The 17,451-nt window shown below is 38.7% G+C and overlaps 1 protein-coding gene across 3 annotated transcripts in view; it reads left to right on the top strand.

Moving 5' to 3' along the window:
- LOC127861938 (CYFIP-related Rac1 interactor B-like) overlaps positions 1-16,947 on the top strand; it is a 51,208-nt gene extending 34,261 nt beyond the window's left edge. For 2 of the 3 annotated variants that reach the window (XM_052400685.1, XM_052400686.1), the window contains exons 6-11: positions 6,669-6,743; positions 11,520-11,645; positions 13,333-13,412; positions 15,399-15,525; positions 15,930-16,006; positions 16,797-16,947. In XM_052400685.1, the coding sequence (XP_052256645.1) occupies positions 6,669-6,743; positions 11,520-11,645; positions 13,333-13,412; positions 15,399-15,525; positions 15,930-16,006; positions 16,797-16,860 (549 nt within the window). In that variant the 3' untranslated portion in view covers positions 16,861-16,947. The remainder of the gene's footprint in view (positions 1-6,668; positions 6,744-11,519; positions 11,646-13,332; positions 13,413-15,398; positions 15,526-15,929; positions 16,007-16,796) is intronic. The other variant, XM_052400687.1, reaches the window with a different exon arrangement.
- Positions 16,948-17,451: the final 504 nt, after the last annotated feature.

Below are 17,451 nucleotides of genomic sequence, written 5' to 3'. Positions count from 1 at the left end.
ACATCTCATGGCAGCCACAGCCTTAGACTTGGTTTGGGAGCTCTCTGATTCAATCCCAGAGGAGCTCCGTGCCTTGTTGATACATCTTTCACGTACTAAGCAGTGTTTATCTCACAATGCTGCGTCGTCTATGTCTGAGATGTTAAGGCTTCGGAGAGACCTCATCCTCTCTTCCTTGCCCAATAATTATCCCCACGCTTTTTGAAAAAAAGGTGGGGATATTGTGGTGATCTCCGCCGTCCGTCCGTCCGTCCGTCTGTCCGTCCGTCCGTCCTGGCCACTATCTCCTCCTACACTAAAAGCACTAGAACCTTGAAATTTACACACATGGTAGCTATGAGCATATGTGCGACGGTGCACTATTTGGAATTTTGATCTGACCCCTGGGTCAAAAGTTATAGGGGTTGGGGTGGGGCCGCGTCAGAAATTATCACTCATTTTTTTAGGTTATTTTACATTTACTTCTTTATTTCTACACCGATTCACTTCAAATTGATACTGGACCTCACCTATGACAATACGGTCAATCTCAACCATGCATGGCCCCATTCCCAACCCTGGGGCGCCCCGCCCACATAGGCCACACCCACCAAAAATTTCCATTTACTATAATTTTTTCATTTCTACACGGATTCACTTCAAATTGATACTGAACTTTTGTTATGACATTAGGGTCAATCTCAACTATGCATGGCCCCAATCCCAACCCTGGGGCGCCCGCCCACATAGGCCACACCCACCAAAAAAATCCATTTACTATAAAAAAAATTTAGGTTATTTTACATTAACTTCTTCATTTCTACACTGATTCACTTCAAATTGATACTGAACCTCTCTTATGACAAAACGGTCAAACTCAACTATGCATGGCCCCGTTGCCAACCCTGGGGCGCCACGCCCACATAGACCACACCCGCCCAAAATTGCCTTTTACTATAATTTCTTCATTAATACACTGATTCACTTCAAATTGATACTGAACCTCTCTTATGACAATACGGTCAATCTCAACTATGCATGGCCCCATTACCAACCCTGGGGCACCCCGCCCACATAGGCCACACCCTCCCAAAATTGCCTTTTACTATAACTTCTTTATTTTTACACCCATTCACTTCTAATTGATACTGAACTTCTCTTATGACAATACAGTCAATCTCAACTATGCATGGCCCCATGATCAACCCTGGGGCGCCCTTGGGTCAAACATGCGGCGTGGGGATACGCGTCGGCCTCTGCCGCGCCATTTCTAGTTTCCTTTTGGAAACAGGCGTTAACTCCCTTCGAACTGCTCCACTAACAGCAGATTCTCTTTTCGGAGGGAGGATACAGTCTGCACTTACTGCTGATCCTGAAGATCAGATACATGCCTCCTTAGCTAGGAGCAACTCTGGGCAGCGCCCTGTGGTTTTTAAGCGCCCTGCTTCTAAGCCCCCAGGAGCCCCACCGGCCAAGAACGCTAAAAGGGACATTTTCCCTACTAAGCGTCCGTCTGCTCCACGTCAGCCCACAAATAGGCCTCCTTTTCAGAACAGAACATCTTCCTATCGGAAGCCTTCTGTAAACCAAAATTGGAGTAAGGGCAAACCCAATGCGGACTAGAAGTCATTTAATCCTTCTTCCGGCAAGGGTGGACCTCCAAAAGGTCAGCCCTAGGTCATACCCCTTTCTACCGCCACAACCTCCGATGCCGGAGGTACCAGTCGGGGCCAGACTTATGCACTTCGCAAATCGATGGCTCCAAATAACTTCGGACGCGTGGGATCATTCTCTTGTCACACAAGGCCTCACTTTTCAATTCGAAAAAAGGCCCCCACTCTCTCGCGTCCCAATAGATCTGGTATCTCCGCATCCACAACTTCCAGATTCCATTCTCGGACTCCTGGAAAAACAGGCGGTAGAAAGGGTTCACGACCCTTGTTCTCCAGGATTTTACAGTCGCCTTTTCCTTGTTCAAAAGAAAAGCGGCTCCTAGAGACCAGTCATAGACTTAAAAGTGTTCAACACGTTTCTAGTCAAACCTACTTTCAAGATGGAGACTCCTGCCTTCATTCGGCGCTCCATCACACCCATGCACTGGGGGGGGGTTTCCTTGGACCTGGAAGATGCATTCTTCCATGTTCCTATCCATCCAAACTACCGGAAGTACCTGCGCTTCTCCTTTCGAGGCCAGGTCTACCAGTTTCGGGCGATGCCTTTGGATTGGCCACAGCTCCACGAGTTTTCACCAAACTCATGGCCACAGTGGGCGCACACCTCCGATTACACGGGGTTCAACTGCTTCAGTATTTCGACGATTGGCTCTTACACCAGCTCGATCGTCGACTGCTTCTGCTACACCTAGAGTTCTCTTGGAAGGAGCTCCTCTCTTTAGGACTCCTTCTCAATGCAGCCAAGTCAGACCTCATTCCCTCTCAGGATGGATGCTGTCCCAATCTCATATCACAGCTCAAGATTTCCTCTCGCTCAACGGTATCCTGAGCTCTGTAGCAGACTTCGTGCAGTTGGGACGTCTCTTCCTACGTCCTCTTCAGCACTATCTCTCAGCTCGATGGAAATGGTCTCCAGACATTCTGCTAACACAGATTCCCATCCTTCCGTCCTTAGTCCCCCACCTTCAATGGTGGCTAGACGAGAAGATCCTGTTGGCAGGAGTACCGCTTCTTCCCCCGCAACCTTCTTTACATCTCATAACGGATGCGAGCATGAAAGGTTGGGGCGCTCACCTGGAACCCCGCAGCCTGACATTATCAGGATTGTGGTCTCCTCAGGAGTCTCTCCTGCACATAAACAATCTCGAAATGCGAGCAGTCTTTCTAGCTGTTTCTCAATTCCAATCACATCTTCGGGACTCCTGTGTGATGGTATCGACAGACAACACATCAGTCGTGGCTTACATCCAAAACAGGGCGGTACACACTCTCACTCCCTGTATCTGGAAACAATGAACTTACTTGTTCTTTGCAAGAGCCTCAACGTCTCTCTCTTGTCCTAACACATACCAGGTCGTCTCAACGCCCTGGCGGATGGTTTGTCTCGCAAACACCAGTTACTTCCATCGGAGTGGACACTTCATCAGGAAGTGGCCAACCAGATTTTCCTCACATTCGGTTATCCACTGGTCGACCTGTTTGCGACCAGAGACAACCACAGACTTCCTCTGTATGTGAGTCCAGTGTACGAACCAGCAGCGTGGGCGGTAGACGCGCTTTCGTTCGATTAGGATCAACTGGACGCTTACGCTTATCCCCCACCCATTCTAATTCCCCAAATCTGAGGGAAAATCAGTGTGAGCTCTTGCCGGATCCTCCTGATAGCCTCTTGGTGGCCCAGGAGATCCTGGTTCAACGACCTTCTCGGTCTCCTGTGCGAATTTACCCAGGGAACTCCCGCACAGGTCAGATCTCCTATCTCAGAGAGGCAGACTTCACGTGGATCCAGACATGTTCCACTTACACGTCTGGCCGTTATCAGGCAATCCCTGCAGAAGAAACGCTTTTCTGTCAGGGCTTCAACGCTCGTTGCCTCTGCAAGGAGAAAGTCCACCAGAGCAGTCTATGATGCTCGCTGGAAACTCTTCTCTAATTGGTGTGTTAGAGGGAAAATTGATCCCCTCAATCCCTCTGTTAGACGCATAGCGGATTTTCTAATCTATCTCTTTGATGATAAGAAACTTTCTCTTAGCTCCATCAAAGGATACAGATCTGTGCTTTCGCATACCTTGGCTTTTCGTAAGTCATCACAAGTCTGTGCTGACCCAGCCATTTCGGAACTGATCCGAGCCATGGAACTTAAACGTCCTGTGTCTCGTTCTCTTACCCCCAAATGGGATTTGGCTTGTGTTCTTGGATCGCTTATTAAAGCTCCCTTTGAACCCCTTAATCAGGCTTCTTTACAGTTCCTAACCTGGAAGACGGTTTTCCTTCTTACCATGGCTTCATCCAAAGGTAGAAGTGAAATTCATGCTCTTTCTATCGAAGAAGCCATCTTCGTTTTGATTCCTCCGATGGCTCTGTCACTTTGTTGTGTCAGCCAGGATTCCTTGCTATAAATCAACTCCCCTCAATGGCTTCTAAACCCTTCAAGGTCCCAAGTCTTTCTAGAACTTGTGGAAATGAAGATGAAGATAGACTCCTCTGCCCTGTCAGGTCTTTGAAGTTCTATCTTAGTAAAGTTAAGTCTATTCGAGGTTCTCGCAAGAGACTCTTCATTCTCTTAAAAGGGGGGGGGGCGATGTGTCTGCGGCTTCTATTTCCCGTTGGGTAGCCTTGACTATAAAAAGGGCTTACTCTTCTCTTTCTTCAAGGGATTCATCCCTTTTAAGATTAGACCGCATGAATTACGAGCAATGTCGGCTTCGTGGGCGTATATTAATCATACCCCACTCTCTGACGTGCTTCAAGCTGCTTTCTGGAGGAATCAGACCACTTTTTCATCTTTTTATCTTCGTTCTCTGGAGTGCCAACAGGACAACTTGTATTTGTTGGGCCCCCTTGTGGTTGCACAAATGGTAGTATCTTCTACGGCATAGGTATATTACGCTTATCTGTGAATTAAGTTAATACCGTAATAACGAAGATTAGCTGAGAACCCGAGATATGGGTTCCGCTGTGATGGGGAGATTTTCGCGAACCTTACCGTAGCAGCTGCAAAGTCAGCAATATGATAGCAGGTAACGTAATAAAGCTATTAAAACAATTTTTTCTAGTAAAATTCATTTTAATTAGTAATTACTTACCTGCTATCGGTAAGTCCCACCTCCCACCCCGCTCTTCGTCTAATATTTTCATATTGTTTATTGGAATAAGAGTGATTTCTGGGTAATATCCCGTTTTGGTTACACGGCTACACGGCACTATGTGACCGTTCTGATCTGACCGACGGGGTTATGAAAAGTGTGGGATTCTTTGGACAGAAAGTTTCTGGATAAATTACGATCCTTCGGAGTAAGTAAGCAATATGATAGCAGGTAAGTAATTACTAATTAAAATGAATTTTACTAGAAAAATTTGTATCAGTAGACTCCTTCTTATTACTACAATTTTTTATGCCCCCCTTCGAAGAAGAGGGGATATATTGTTTTGCACATGTCGGTCCGTCCGTATGTCCGTCCGTATGTCCATCCACCAGATGGTTTCCGGATGATAACTCAAGAAAGCTTAGGCCAAGGATCATGCATTGGTACATTGATCATGACTGGCTGATGACCCCTATTGATTTTCAGGTCTCTAGGTCAAAGGTCAAGGTCACGGTGACCCAAAATAGTAAAATGGTTTCCGGATGATAACTCAAGAACGCTTATGCCTAGGATCATGAAACTTCAGAGGTACATTGATCATGACTCGCAGATGACCCCTATTGATTTTCAGGTCACTAGGTCAAAGGTCAAGGTCACAGTGACCCGAAATAGTAAAATGGTTGCCGGATGATAACTCAAATATGCTTATGCCTAGGATCATAAAACTTCATAGGTACATTGATCATGACTCGCAGATGACCCCTATTGATTTTCAGGTCACTAGGTCAAAGGTCAAGGTCACGGTGACTCAACTTAGAAAAATGGTTTCTGGGTGATAACTCAAGAAAGCTTACGCCTAGGATCATGAAACTTCATAGGTACATTGATCATGACTTGCAGATGACCCCTATTGACTTTTAGGTCACTAGGTCAAAGGTCACGGTGACTTGACACAGTAAAATGGTTTCCGGATGAGTACTCAAGAAAGCTTACGCCTAGGATCATGAAACTTCATGTGTACATTGATCATGACTCGTAGATGACCCCTATTGATTTTCAGGTCACTAGGTCAAAGGTCAAGGTCACAGTGCCAAAAAACGTATTCACACAATGGCTGCCACTACAACTGACAGCCCATATGGGGGGCATGCATGTTTTACAAACAGCCCTTGTTAATCCACTTGTCCAGTTGGATTAAGCCCAAAACTGTCACTTGTTCTGACCAAAAAGTTTGGTTCCCTGACCTTAAAATGTATCTTGTCATACTAAATAAGTTTAAAGTCATTTACAACTTGTCTATATAGTAGCAAAGAATGAAGTTGGTGTCTCTTTTTGTGATCCAAAAATCTTTTAGTTTAAGCAATCACAAACCAATCATGAAAAATGACTGTCATTATTAACCATCAATTTTCTCTAGAACAAAATTTTTTTATAATTTCTGTTGGGTCATTAATAGTTTAAAAACCAATTATTGTACATAACAAAATGATCATTCATTAACAAACTAAAGTGAGTAGAACTCTAAAAGAGTGTGAACTATTAACAATGTCAACAATAAAAAGAGAATAAATACAATGAAATTATTTGTAAAAAATTTGTTGCTGTTTAGTTTAACCCATTTTAGCCTAGCGTCTAAAAAGGCCTTGGCAAACATCGTAGACCCAGATGAGACGCCGCATGATGCGGCATCTAATCTGGGTATGCGCTGTTTGATTAAAGGAATTTCTGTAAGAAATATTCTAAATATAGAAATAAATATACTAGACATCCCTAATTTTGGAATTAAATTGATCCAATTTAGAAGGATGGGAGAGTCAACTAGGCATAAATGGGTTAAACCTATTTGTTTGAGCTCAATTGCATAGAAAGTCTAAGAACGCTCTCACAGTGGGGATCAAACCCATGACCATGTTGCTGTTTGTATCTGCAGATGACCAACCCAGTGATACAGAATGATTTCAGCTACTATCGGCGCACACAGAGTCGGCGACGCATGGTCACTACGGTAACAAACTCATTAACTTTCTCATTCGTGACTTCCTTGGATATTTCCAAACAAAAATAATAAGACATGTATACACAGTACATGTCAACATTATAAAACATTATAATGAGGCACAACTTTTATGTAGTATATTTCTACAAGAAAAAGCTTTTTTTTTCAGATTTATTTTGGTATTGATTTGTATTTCCTTAGGAACAATAGTAACAACTTAAGCTATACATTAAATTTATATATATTTATTCTATGCATATGTATGTATAAGCTTTGATTATATTTTATGTTTATAACATTATTTTTCATGGGTAGATTATTTGTGTGCTATGTGTTCATATTTGTGTAAAAAAAATAGGTCACCTTGTTTTATATTAGAAAAACGTTGGTAGCTCTCCAAAGGCCACATTTATGACTAAATCGTTATGGAACTTGATCAGAATATTTATCTTGACAAAATCTAGGCTGGGTTTGTATCTGTATCATGTGCATCCAAAAACCATGTCACTAGGTCGAATCTCAGAAAAACCTTGTTGACACCCTAGAGGCCACATTTGCATTTCAATCATAATGAAACATGGTCAGAATGTTAAAATGAAAATAACTAGACTGAGTTTTTAATCTGGGTCTTGTATGTCCAAAAACTAGGTACCCAGGTCAAATCTTATAAAACATTGTTCCCACTCTGGATGCCACATATATGACTCAATCTCACTGAAACTTAGTAAGAGTGCTAACCTCGACTAAATGTAGGCCGAGCTTGATTCAGGGTCACATGCGCCCCAAAATTAGTTAATAAGTTTATTATTAAAAAACATTGTTGACACCCTAAAAGCCATATGTATAACTCAATCTTAATAAAACTTGTCGGAATGTTTTGCTTGGCATTTTCTAGACTGAGTTCTAATTTGGGTCACATGCATCCAAAATCTAGGTCACTGGGTCAAATAATATAAAAACCTTGATATCACTCTGTATTTATGACAGGGTCTTTTTAGCTCATCTATTTTTTTGAAAAAAAAATATGAGCTATTGTCATCACCTTGGCGTCGGCGTCAGCGTTGGCGTCCGGTTAAGTTTTGCGTTTAGGTCCACTTTTCTCAGAAAGTATCAATGCTATTGCATTCAAACTTAGTACACTTACTTACTATCATGAGAGGACTGGGCAGGCAAAGTTAGATAACTCGGGCGTGCAATTTGACAGAATTATGTGTCCTTTTTATACTTAGAAAATTGAAAATTTTGGTTAAGTTTTGCGTTTAGGTCCACTTTTCTCAGAAAGTATCAATGCTATTGCATTCAAACTTGGTACACTTACTTACTATCATGAGGGGACTGTGCAGGCAAAGTAATGTAACTCTGACTAGCATTTTGACATAATTATGGACCCTTTTTATACTTAGAAAATTGAAAATTTGGTTAAGTTTTGTGTTTAGGTCCACTTTATTCCTACAGTATCAAAGCTATTGCTTTCATACTTGCAACACTTATTAACTATCATAAGGGGACTGTGCAGGCAAAGTTATGTAACTCTGACTGGCATTTGGACGGAATTATGGGCCCTTTATACTTAGAAAATTGAAAATTTGGTTAAGTTTTGTGTTTTGGTCCACTTTACCCCTAAAGTATCATAGATATTGCTTTCATACTTGGAACACTCGCAAACTATCATAAGGGTACAGTAAAAGGACAAGTTGCATAACTCTGGTTGTCATTTTTGCGGAATTATGGCCCTTTTTTGACTTAGTAACTTTGAATATATGGTTACATTTTGTGTTTTGATCCACTTTACTTCTTAACTATCAAGGTTATTGCTTTCAAACTTCAAATACTTTCATGGTATCATGAGGTTATTGTACCTGGCAAGTTGAATTTTACCTTGACCTTTGAACGACCTTGACTCTCAAGGTCAAATTATTAAATTTTGCTAAAATTGCCATAACTTCTTTATTTATGATTAGATTTGATTGATACTTTGACAAAACTACTCTTACCTGACATACCACAATAGACTCCACCCAAACCATCCCCCGTGCCCTCCCCCCCCCCATTTTTTTTTTTTTTTTTTTTTTTTTTAAGATCATCTCACAAATGACCACCACACCCTCACACTATACCCCCACCCACCCCCACCCCCCTCAAATAATTTGTTTTTTGAAACCGATAAAAAACACAAATATTTATTTTTATTATTTTATGTTTGAAATACCCCCCCCCCCCCCTCCCCCCACCCGAATCCCCCCCCCCCCCCAATTTTTTTTTTTATTTTTTAAGATCATCTCACAAATGACCACCCCACCCTCACACTGTACCCCCCCCCCCCCACCCCACCTCCACCCCAAATTTCATTTTTTTTTTTTAATGGTAAACCCCCCCCCCCCACCCCCCCCCCCTCGATTTTTTTTTTTTTGCTTTTTTTTTTTCGCATTTTTGGAAAATAATGTAATAAATGTCCACATTCCCATGCTATACGCCCCTCTTCACTCCATCCCTCCCTCCTTCGTGATTGAAAATGAGAGTCCCATCACCTTTAAAAACAAAATAGATGAGCGGTCTGCACCCGCAAGGCGGTGCTCTTGTTTGGCTGAGTTAGAATCTGATTCATGTGTGTCCATAAACTAGGTTACAGTTGGAAACTTACTGCTCCAGAAGTTATGACCTAGTTTTGTAGAAACTTGGTTTGAATCTGGGTTGAGTGTGAAGGTTGAGTGTGATAAAAAGCTATATCACTAGGTCAAGTCTTCAAAATTAGGTGTACATACAACTCAGGTGAGCTGCTGTAGAGGGCGATCATGGTCTTTGTGTCAAATTAAATCATCTGCAATAAAAAATATATATAAGCTAAAAAATAAGCATGATCCTTTTTTATACCCTCGAAGGTAGGCATATAGTGATTGCATTTCGGTCCTTTTGTCTGTCTGTCTGAAAGTCTGTCGCACTTTGCGTTTAGGTTTTGAAAAATGCTCATAACTAATATGTCGCTTCAGATGTAACCTTCATAATTGGTATGCAAGTGTATATGGACAAGGCCTTTCCATACGCACACAAATTTTGACCGCTTTTACCTTGAACTTTGGGTGCACGCTTAGGTATAGAAATCTGCGTTTAGGTTTCGAAAAAGCATTTTTCGGGGGGCATATGTTATCCTATTGTGACAGATCTTGTTTTACCAAATCTGTCACAGAACTTTCAAAAAAAGTAAAGTCATCAATCTGTAATAGGTCTCTTTAAAGTACTGAACAAAGGGTTAATATGTGGTCTGATCACTGGCCTTGAAGTGTGAAATTGAGGAAGTTTTACTAGAAGTGCAATCTCCTAGTAATCTCTCAAAATGTTGAATATTATCTGTGAGTTGAGTTCTGAAACAATTCAAGCTTCCTGTATCACTTTCTCAGTGTGAGTCATACCTGTATCGTGTGATGTTAGGCAGTATACTGATAATAAACACTACTTTCAAGTGTATTACTTGTGTTTGAGCTATTAAGCTAGTATTTTATATTGTTTAAAGCACATACACATTGTTAGCATTACTAATGTTTATGCTTTAATGTTTTTATTGCAAGCAATTGTATATTAAAACGGTTTGAAAGGCATTATCCGTAGTTAATAATACTTTGTTTTATGTTAAATATTGTATTCAAATGGCGAGTTATACTGCAAGTAGAAAATTGGTATGATGGAAGAGTTAACTCTGTGTGTGCTTATCAACCACTTTATCATCCCAGTTGTAATCAATCTGCATTGTATCTAAAATATTATTATTTTGGTTATTAGCAATCTATAAATCATATTACTACCCCGGTTTCTATCAATTGTTGTCCCCAACCGGTTTCACCGGAGGGGACTTATGGTTTGCGCTCTGTCTGTCTGTGAGTCTGTCTGTCACACTTTTCTGGATCCTGCGATATCTTTAAAAGTTCTGAATATTTTTTCATGAAACTTGTAACATGGATAGATGGCAATATGGACATTATGCACGTCATTTCATTTTGTTCCTATGTCAAATATTCTGGTTGCTATGGCAACAAATAGACTAGAAATACTGCTGAAAATGGTGGTTTTCTGGATCCTGCGATATCTTTAAAAGTTCTTAATATTTTTTCATGAAACTTGAAACATGGATAGATGGCAATAAGGACATTATGCACATCATTTTAATTTTTTGTTCCTACGTCAAAAATTCTGGTTGCTATGGCAACAAATAGACTAGAAATACTGCTGAAAATGGTGTTTTTCTGGATCCTGCGATATCTTTAAAAGTTCTTAATATTTTTTCATGAACTTTGCAACATAAATAGATGGCAATATGGACATTATGCACGTCATTTCATTTTGTTCCTGCTTCAAAAAATGTGGTTGCTATGGCAACCAAAAAAAATATATACTGAAAATGGTGGAATTTCTGACAATGGTGGAGCCGGTAGGGGACCATATTGCTTGACAATAGCCTTGTTCATCCATATTATGAACCCGGTTATTTTCATTCTATCAGCCATATTATCAGCTCATTGCTATCTATCTATTCTCTAAAATATAAACCATAGATTGAAGGTTGTCGGTCTGTCAGCCATATTATCATCCCTATTGCTATAAATCTATCAACTAAGTGTCAACCTGGTTGCTATCAATTAAATAACCATATCATCAACCTGGTTGCAATCAATTTATCAGACGTATTCCCAACCCGCTTGCTTTTAAAATATGTAATATATTTTCAACTTGTCTTTTGTCAATCGATCAGTCATAATATCAACCCTTTTATTTTAACTTTCAACCTGGTTTCAGGACGTTGAGTTGAATGGGGGAGAGTGTGTACCACATGAGGTTGCCAACCGGATGTCGCTTTTCTACGCTCAGGCCACACCCATGCTGAAAATGCTCAGTGACACCACTTCCACATTTGTGTCAATGGTAAATACCGTAATTACTCTATGTTTTCGGACACTCTAAGTTTTCGGACACCCCGGATTTTAGCAAAAATAATTATTTTTCGTGACTCTTAATTTTTGGACACACGAGTTTTCGTCCGTAATTAATGTCTCTAAGTTTTCGGACAGTATATTTTACAGCCCTTTTTTACCAAGTTTCGGTCCGGTTTTCGATATCTAATGAAACTTCGATCATGGGGTTTTACAATCAGATTAACATCATAAAAAATGGCAGGTGCATGCCTGAGGGCAACGGACCATTACATTTGCGTTATTGGGTAAATAACCTATTTAACCGGTATTTAACAATGGTTTCGCCCGATAGCATTAGCGTTATGACCAGGGGTAGTGCCAATTAACAGTTCAATTATCTACCGCAATGGTACTACCCCTTCTCAGTAAAATAACTGTGACAAATACTAAACGCCTCAAAGTGTGATGCACCCTATTGCAAGTTTTACGAATAATGGAAGGTGTTAGACAACAAACGAAAAATTCATAGTTTGCTTTTTATTGCGTTAATTACGGGTTCATACTAGCGAGTATCGGTACATCACATGCTCATCTTTGAACTCCTTGGTCAAAGTACAACCTTGTAGTAACTTCATGTCAAATAAATTAAGCTTTGAAAATGATTTAAAATGCAGTGCAAACATATATAACTGTAAAGTATACTATACGGCATGGTATTTTACAAGAGCGTGCTATTACCCCGGTAGTTGTTGATACAATTGAAGCTATTTTTGGACACTTCAATTTTCGACTCTTAGTTTTCGGACACCTGTATTTTATGAATATTTTTCGTATCTAAGTTTTCGGACACGAAAAACAATATTATTTTTAAGTGTCCGAAAACATAGAGTAATTACGGTAGATTAGATAATGTTTGACTTATAACATATATGTATGACATGTGAAATTGTTGAGAGTGTTTCATTAATTAATTTCTTCTGATCATTTCAAAATTCTTATTTTTATATTTCCCGAGGCAGCAAAAAGGAAACACACAGGAAAACTTTAAAAATCATCTTGTCTGAAACCACTTTGTGGATTTCAAAATAATTCTCACGTATGTTTTTTTGGTTGACTCTGATGTTTCTCATATTTTGATTTTGGAAAAAATGGCCACAAGGTGGTGGTGCTGTTTTCCATTGGCTTTATAGTAAACCTGAAAAATCTTTTTGTCCAAATCACATTGGCTGTAATGTAAAACTACTTTCCAACTAATTTTCCTTCGGTGAACTTCTGGATTTCTTCATATAATTTAGATTTTTGTTTAGTTTATTGTATTATTTGGTCTAAAAAATCAAATAAATGTGGCTTGTTCATCCTAATGATTTGTTGTCAGTTCTTAACTGAAATCATGCATAAGGGCCATCTTGTTAAAAATTGCAGAGAACTTTAATCCTTTCATGCTAAAAATCAGAGCGAAAATGGCTATATGTAATCAGCATAATTAAAACCAGAACAGCCTGCAGTAAGTCACAGTCAGGTTTTATGCTGTTTGCTGCTCATCAGTACATAAGGGTTGGAAATTAAGGCTTAAAAACTTGAAGCTAGCAATAACGAATTAAAATTTAATTTGATTTTCTAAGGGAGAAGAAAAGGGTAAAAGTGTGTATTTGAGTGCGTTATAATTAATAAACATGTTGTGTGATATTTTATTCCAGCACAAGGAGCTTCCAGTAGAGAACACGACAGACTGCCTTTGTACAATGGCAAATATCTGTCGTGTGATGACAGAAAACCAGTAAGTTGCATGCATTTCTTTCAGAACCCTAAAGTGTATTGTTCAATTGAACATCTAAATAATGATTTAGATATGGAGCAAGTGAGAATTGTCACTGTTTATTTGTAAAATTATAGGCTGTGCTTTGAAAATATTGAATTGTCTTCCTAAATTGTTCAATTATAAAAGACTTTAGTAGTATATGTGTGCATTTTAAACAGAGTCCTCCTATAATTTTGCCAACAAAGGCATTCAAAAACCAACCTTACGTGTTTCAAAATCATATATTTTAATGACTGTAAGGTTATATGTTCTTTTATGCTCTGTAAAAAGTAGTTATCAATAAAGTTTAAACACTTGTTTGCCCCTGTTTAAGTAATCTGTTCTTACAGTTACTTTAAAAAACTGTGCACACTTTTTTGCACCCTTTATCATTTGTAACAATTTCTAAAGTGTAATCTTTTGATTCATGTACCGTAACAACCAGTAGTCTGCAACACACATGGTTTTGCCACGTAAATAATATTTATAGGGCAGTTTAAAAGAAACTGGGTATATATCTCACCTCCTACAAAAATGACCTAATCCGATTGGCTTAGAGCAGTCATGTGCCCATGGTGTATTTTCCATACAACATGAGTTATTTCCATACACCCCGAGTAATCTAGTAGGTCAGATATAATCGTTACACAGTTAGTAACTGATGGTGTATGGGATATACACCCTCAGTACTTTCATACCATATTCCAGCTTCGTTTTTGTATGGTATCAAATTACTGAAGTTGTATATCCCATACACCATCAATTACTAACAGTGTAACTAATAATATTATGGAAACTCCTGTGACCGAAGGGCTGTTTGGTAGGTTTTGTTCATAAGAACGATGTCCACGTAATAACTCAATTAGTTTAAGTCAAGGTCAGGTCATGGTCAAGGTTACTGTTAGTAAAAATAAAACAATGGCTTCTATTAAATAACTTCAGTTTGAAAGGAAATGTAACATGAATATTGTAGATGTAGGTAGCTTACGTGCAGACTTATAAAAGGATTGCGTATGGGGCCAGTATTTATAAGGTCAAGGTCACTGTTACTAAAAGAGAAGAACAGTTTTTGCTGAATAACTCTAGTTTGGATGGTGGTATTGTGCTGAAATGTGTGTGCGGGTTGCTGTCATGTAGACTTAATGTAGAATTACTTTTCAGGCAAGTTGGGTGAATGTCAATGTGATTGTTGGTAAAAATATATAAACAGTTGAATTGCTTGAGTTTGGATGGAGGTATCATGCTCAAATTGTGTGTATATACAGCTATCGTACAAACCTCACTTGAGATTACACATTAATAATTTTAATTCAATTAGATCAATGTGTTAAACGTTAAAGACCTGGTTTAATTTGTTTCATCAATTATTGTATCCTATCGGTTTCACCGGAGGGGACTTATGGTTTGCGCTCTGTGAGTCTGTCTGTGAGTCTGTCTGTCACACTTTTCTGGATCCTGCGATAACTTTAAAAGTTCTTCATATTTTTTCATGAAACTTGAAACATGGATAGATGGCAATTGTATGGACATTATTCACGTCATTTCATTTTGTTCTCAGGTAAAAAAAGCTGGTTGTTATGGCAACAAATATTTAAACAAATTAAAAAAATTCTGACAATGGTGCAGCCGGTAGGAGACATATATTGCTTGGCAATAGTCTTGTTTTCTCTGCCAATATTTATGCGACACTTTTAATTGGGCGTATTTTGTGACAAATAAATTTGTTAATTAAATAAGATTAATGTGTTAAATGATGAAGGCCTGGTTTTGTCATATTGCCATGTTTCTTTTATCCATTATTTTTGTGCCATCATTTGTTCATCAGATTAATACATTGTTTTCAAGTTGGCCTCATTTGTTAAAAGATTACTGACATAAAATCTGTTGCTTCATGTACCTTTTTTTTTAAACTACTAAAGTTCCATCCGTTCCTTAAGTATTGAAGGCCTTGTTATGTATTTCCAGTGAATACTGTTCCAGATTTGAGAACGAGGCAACAAAGTTGTTCATTTTACGAGTGATGGTTGGTGTCATTATTCTTTATGACCATGTACATCCTGTTGGAGCATTTGCAAAGAGCTCTGGGATAGATGTAAGTAAATGTTTAAACTTTTCTTAACTTGTAATATCTGTTTTAGTTAATAGTCATAATTATTTAAACAACCCTTTTGGCTTTTATGGATTTTACTTTCAAAGGAAGTCTCAACAAAAATCTAGTCTAGGTGTGTGTTTGTTTTGAAGTTTATTTACATAGAATGCATCTATAGGGTGGACCTGCCCCTGTGACCTCTCAGGGGAATAACATTGATTTTGAGCCAAAGTGGGTCGTATTTACCCAGGCTACTGCACAGGCTAATCTAGGATAAAACTTTACACACATGAATTAAGCCATAATTTTCCATTGGAAGGCTGAAATTATTTTTTCAAGTATGGCTTTTGCATACCTGTATGTAGGAGATAACCTGCAACTTTTGCATGTGAAATGTTTCATTTCAGATGAAAGGCTCAATAAAGTTGTTAAAGGAGCAGCAAGAACATGGCAGACAGGTGGAGGGATTGTTAAACGCTTTACGGTCAGTACTTAACTGTGTCTGCTGTCTCCTGTCATCTGTCATCAATAATTCATCTTAACCGATATCTACTGAACTGCTACTGTATTAAGATTTTCAAGAAACTTAAAGTGGCAATTAGTTATACCCTAAGGTGTCTACCTTGCGGTAAGAAGGTACCTAGCTCAATCCCTACTCTTTCCAAAGACACCAAGTACTTTGATCGATAACTTTGTCATTATGTTTCCATTGGGGTATAGCTGCTGTGTGGCATCAACGTGCAGTAGGGGGCATTGTGTTTCACAAACACAAGTCTTGTTTATTTTTATTATTTCAAAGGAAATGAGATATAGATGTAATGCTATTGTGGCTTCTCTGCATAATTTATTGTTGGGCATATTGTCCTTTTCCCAATATCAATAAATGGTTCTATGTTTATTTGCCATAAAGAACACTATTGAGTCCTGTAGCCAAGATAAATATGGATAACTTTAGCCAATCTAAAGATTACCTCATTCTGATAGAGAAAAGCAAAGTCACATACTTTGGCTTAATTTTATCAAAAACATGCACCTGTTGGGATATATTTTCATACAGTTGCTTAGAATAAAGATATCCTAAAAGTGAAGATTACCAAAAGTTATCTGCGCAATAAGAGTTATCCAGATTTATATAATTGGCTACAGATAAATAGTAATTCAACCAGTAGGTTGATAGTCACAAATCAGATAGTTGTTCATTTGCTCAATAGCAATATTTTGGCATAGTTTATCTAGTATTTAACAAAAAGATAAATTTGTTCTTTATTTTATAGATATACAACAAAGCACCTTCAAGAAGAGACAACGCCAAAAAGTGTGAAACAGATGCTGGGATAGTGCATGAAGACCAAATATATTCATACCTTTAATAGCTCATTAATAAGTATTATTGGGAAAGATTCAGAGATAAATATCATAATGCTGGACCTTTTTGTTCTGTCACCCCATTTTTAGCTCATCTATCTTTTGAAAAAAAATTATGAGCTATTGTCATCACCTTGGCGTCGGCGTCTGCAGGGGACTGGGCAGGCAAAGTTAGATAACTCTGGCGTGCATTTTGACAGAATTATGTGCCCTTTTTATACTTTGAAAATTGAAAACTTTGGTTAAGTTTTGTGTTTAGGTCCATTTTATTCCTTAAGTATCAAAGCTATTGCTTTCATACTTGCATCACTTACTAACTATCATAAGGGGACTGTGCAGGCAAAGTTATGTAACTCTGACTGGCATTTTGACAGAATTATGTGTCCTTTTTATACTTAGAAAATTGAAAATTTGGTTAAGTTTTGTGTTTAGGTCCACTTTATTCCTACAGTATCAAAGCTATTGCTTTCATACTTGCAACACTTATTAACTATCATAAGGGGACTGTGCAGGCAAAGTTATGTAACTTCGACTGGCATTTGGACGGAATTATGGGCCCTTTAT

The sequence above is a fragment of the Dreissena polymorpha genome, chromosome 16, assembly GCF_020536995.1.
Source record: "Dreissena polymorpha isolate Duluth1 chromosome 16, UMN_Dpol_1.0, whole genome shotgun sequence".
NCBI classification, from domain to species: Eukaryota; Metazoa; Mollusca; class Bivalvia; order Myida; family Dreissenidae; genus Dreissena; species Dreissena polymorpha.
Note: the sequence above shows the minus strand (reverse complement) of the source record. Positions and strands in the feature narration are given on the sequence as shown.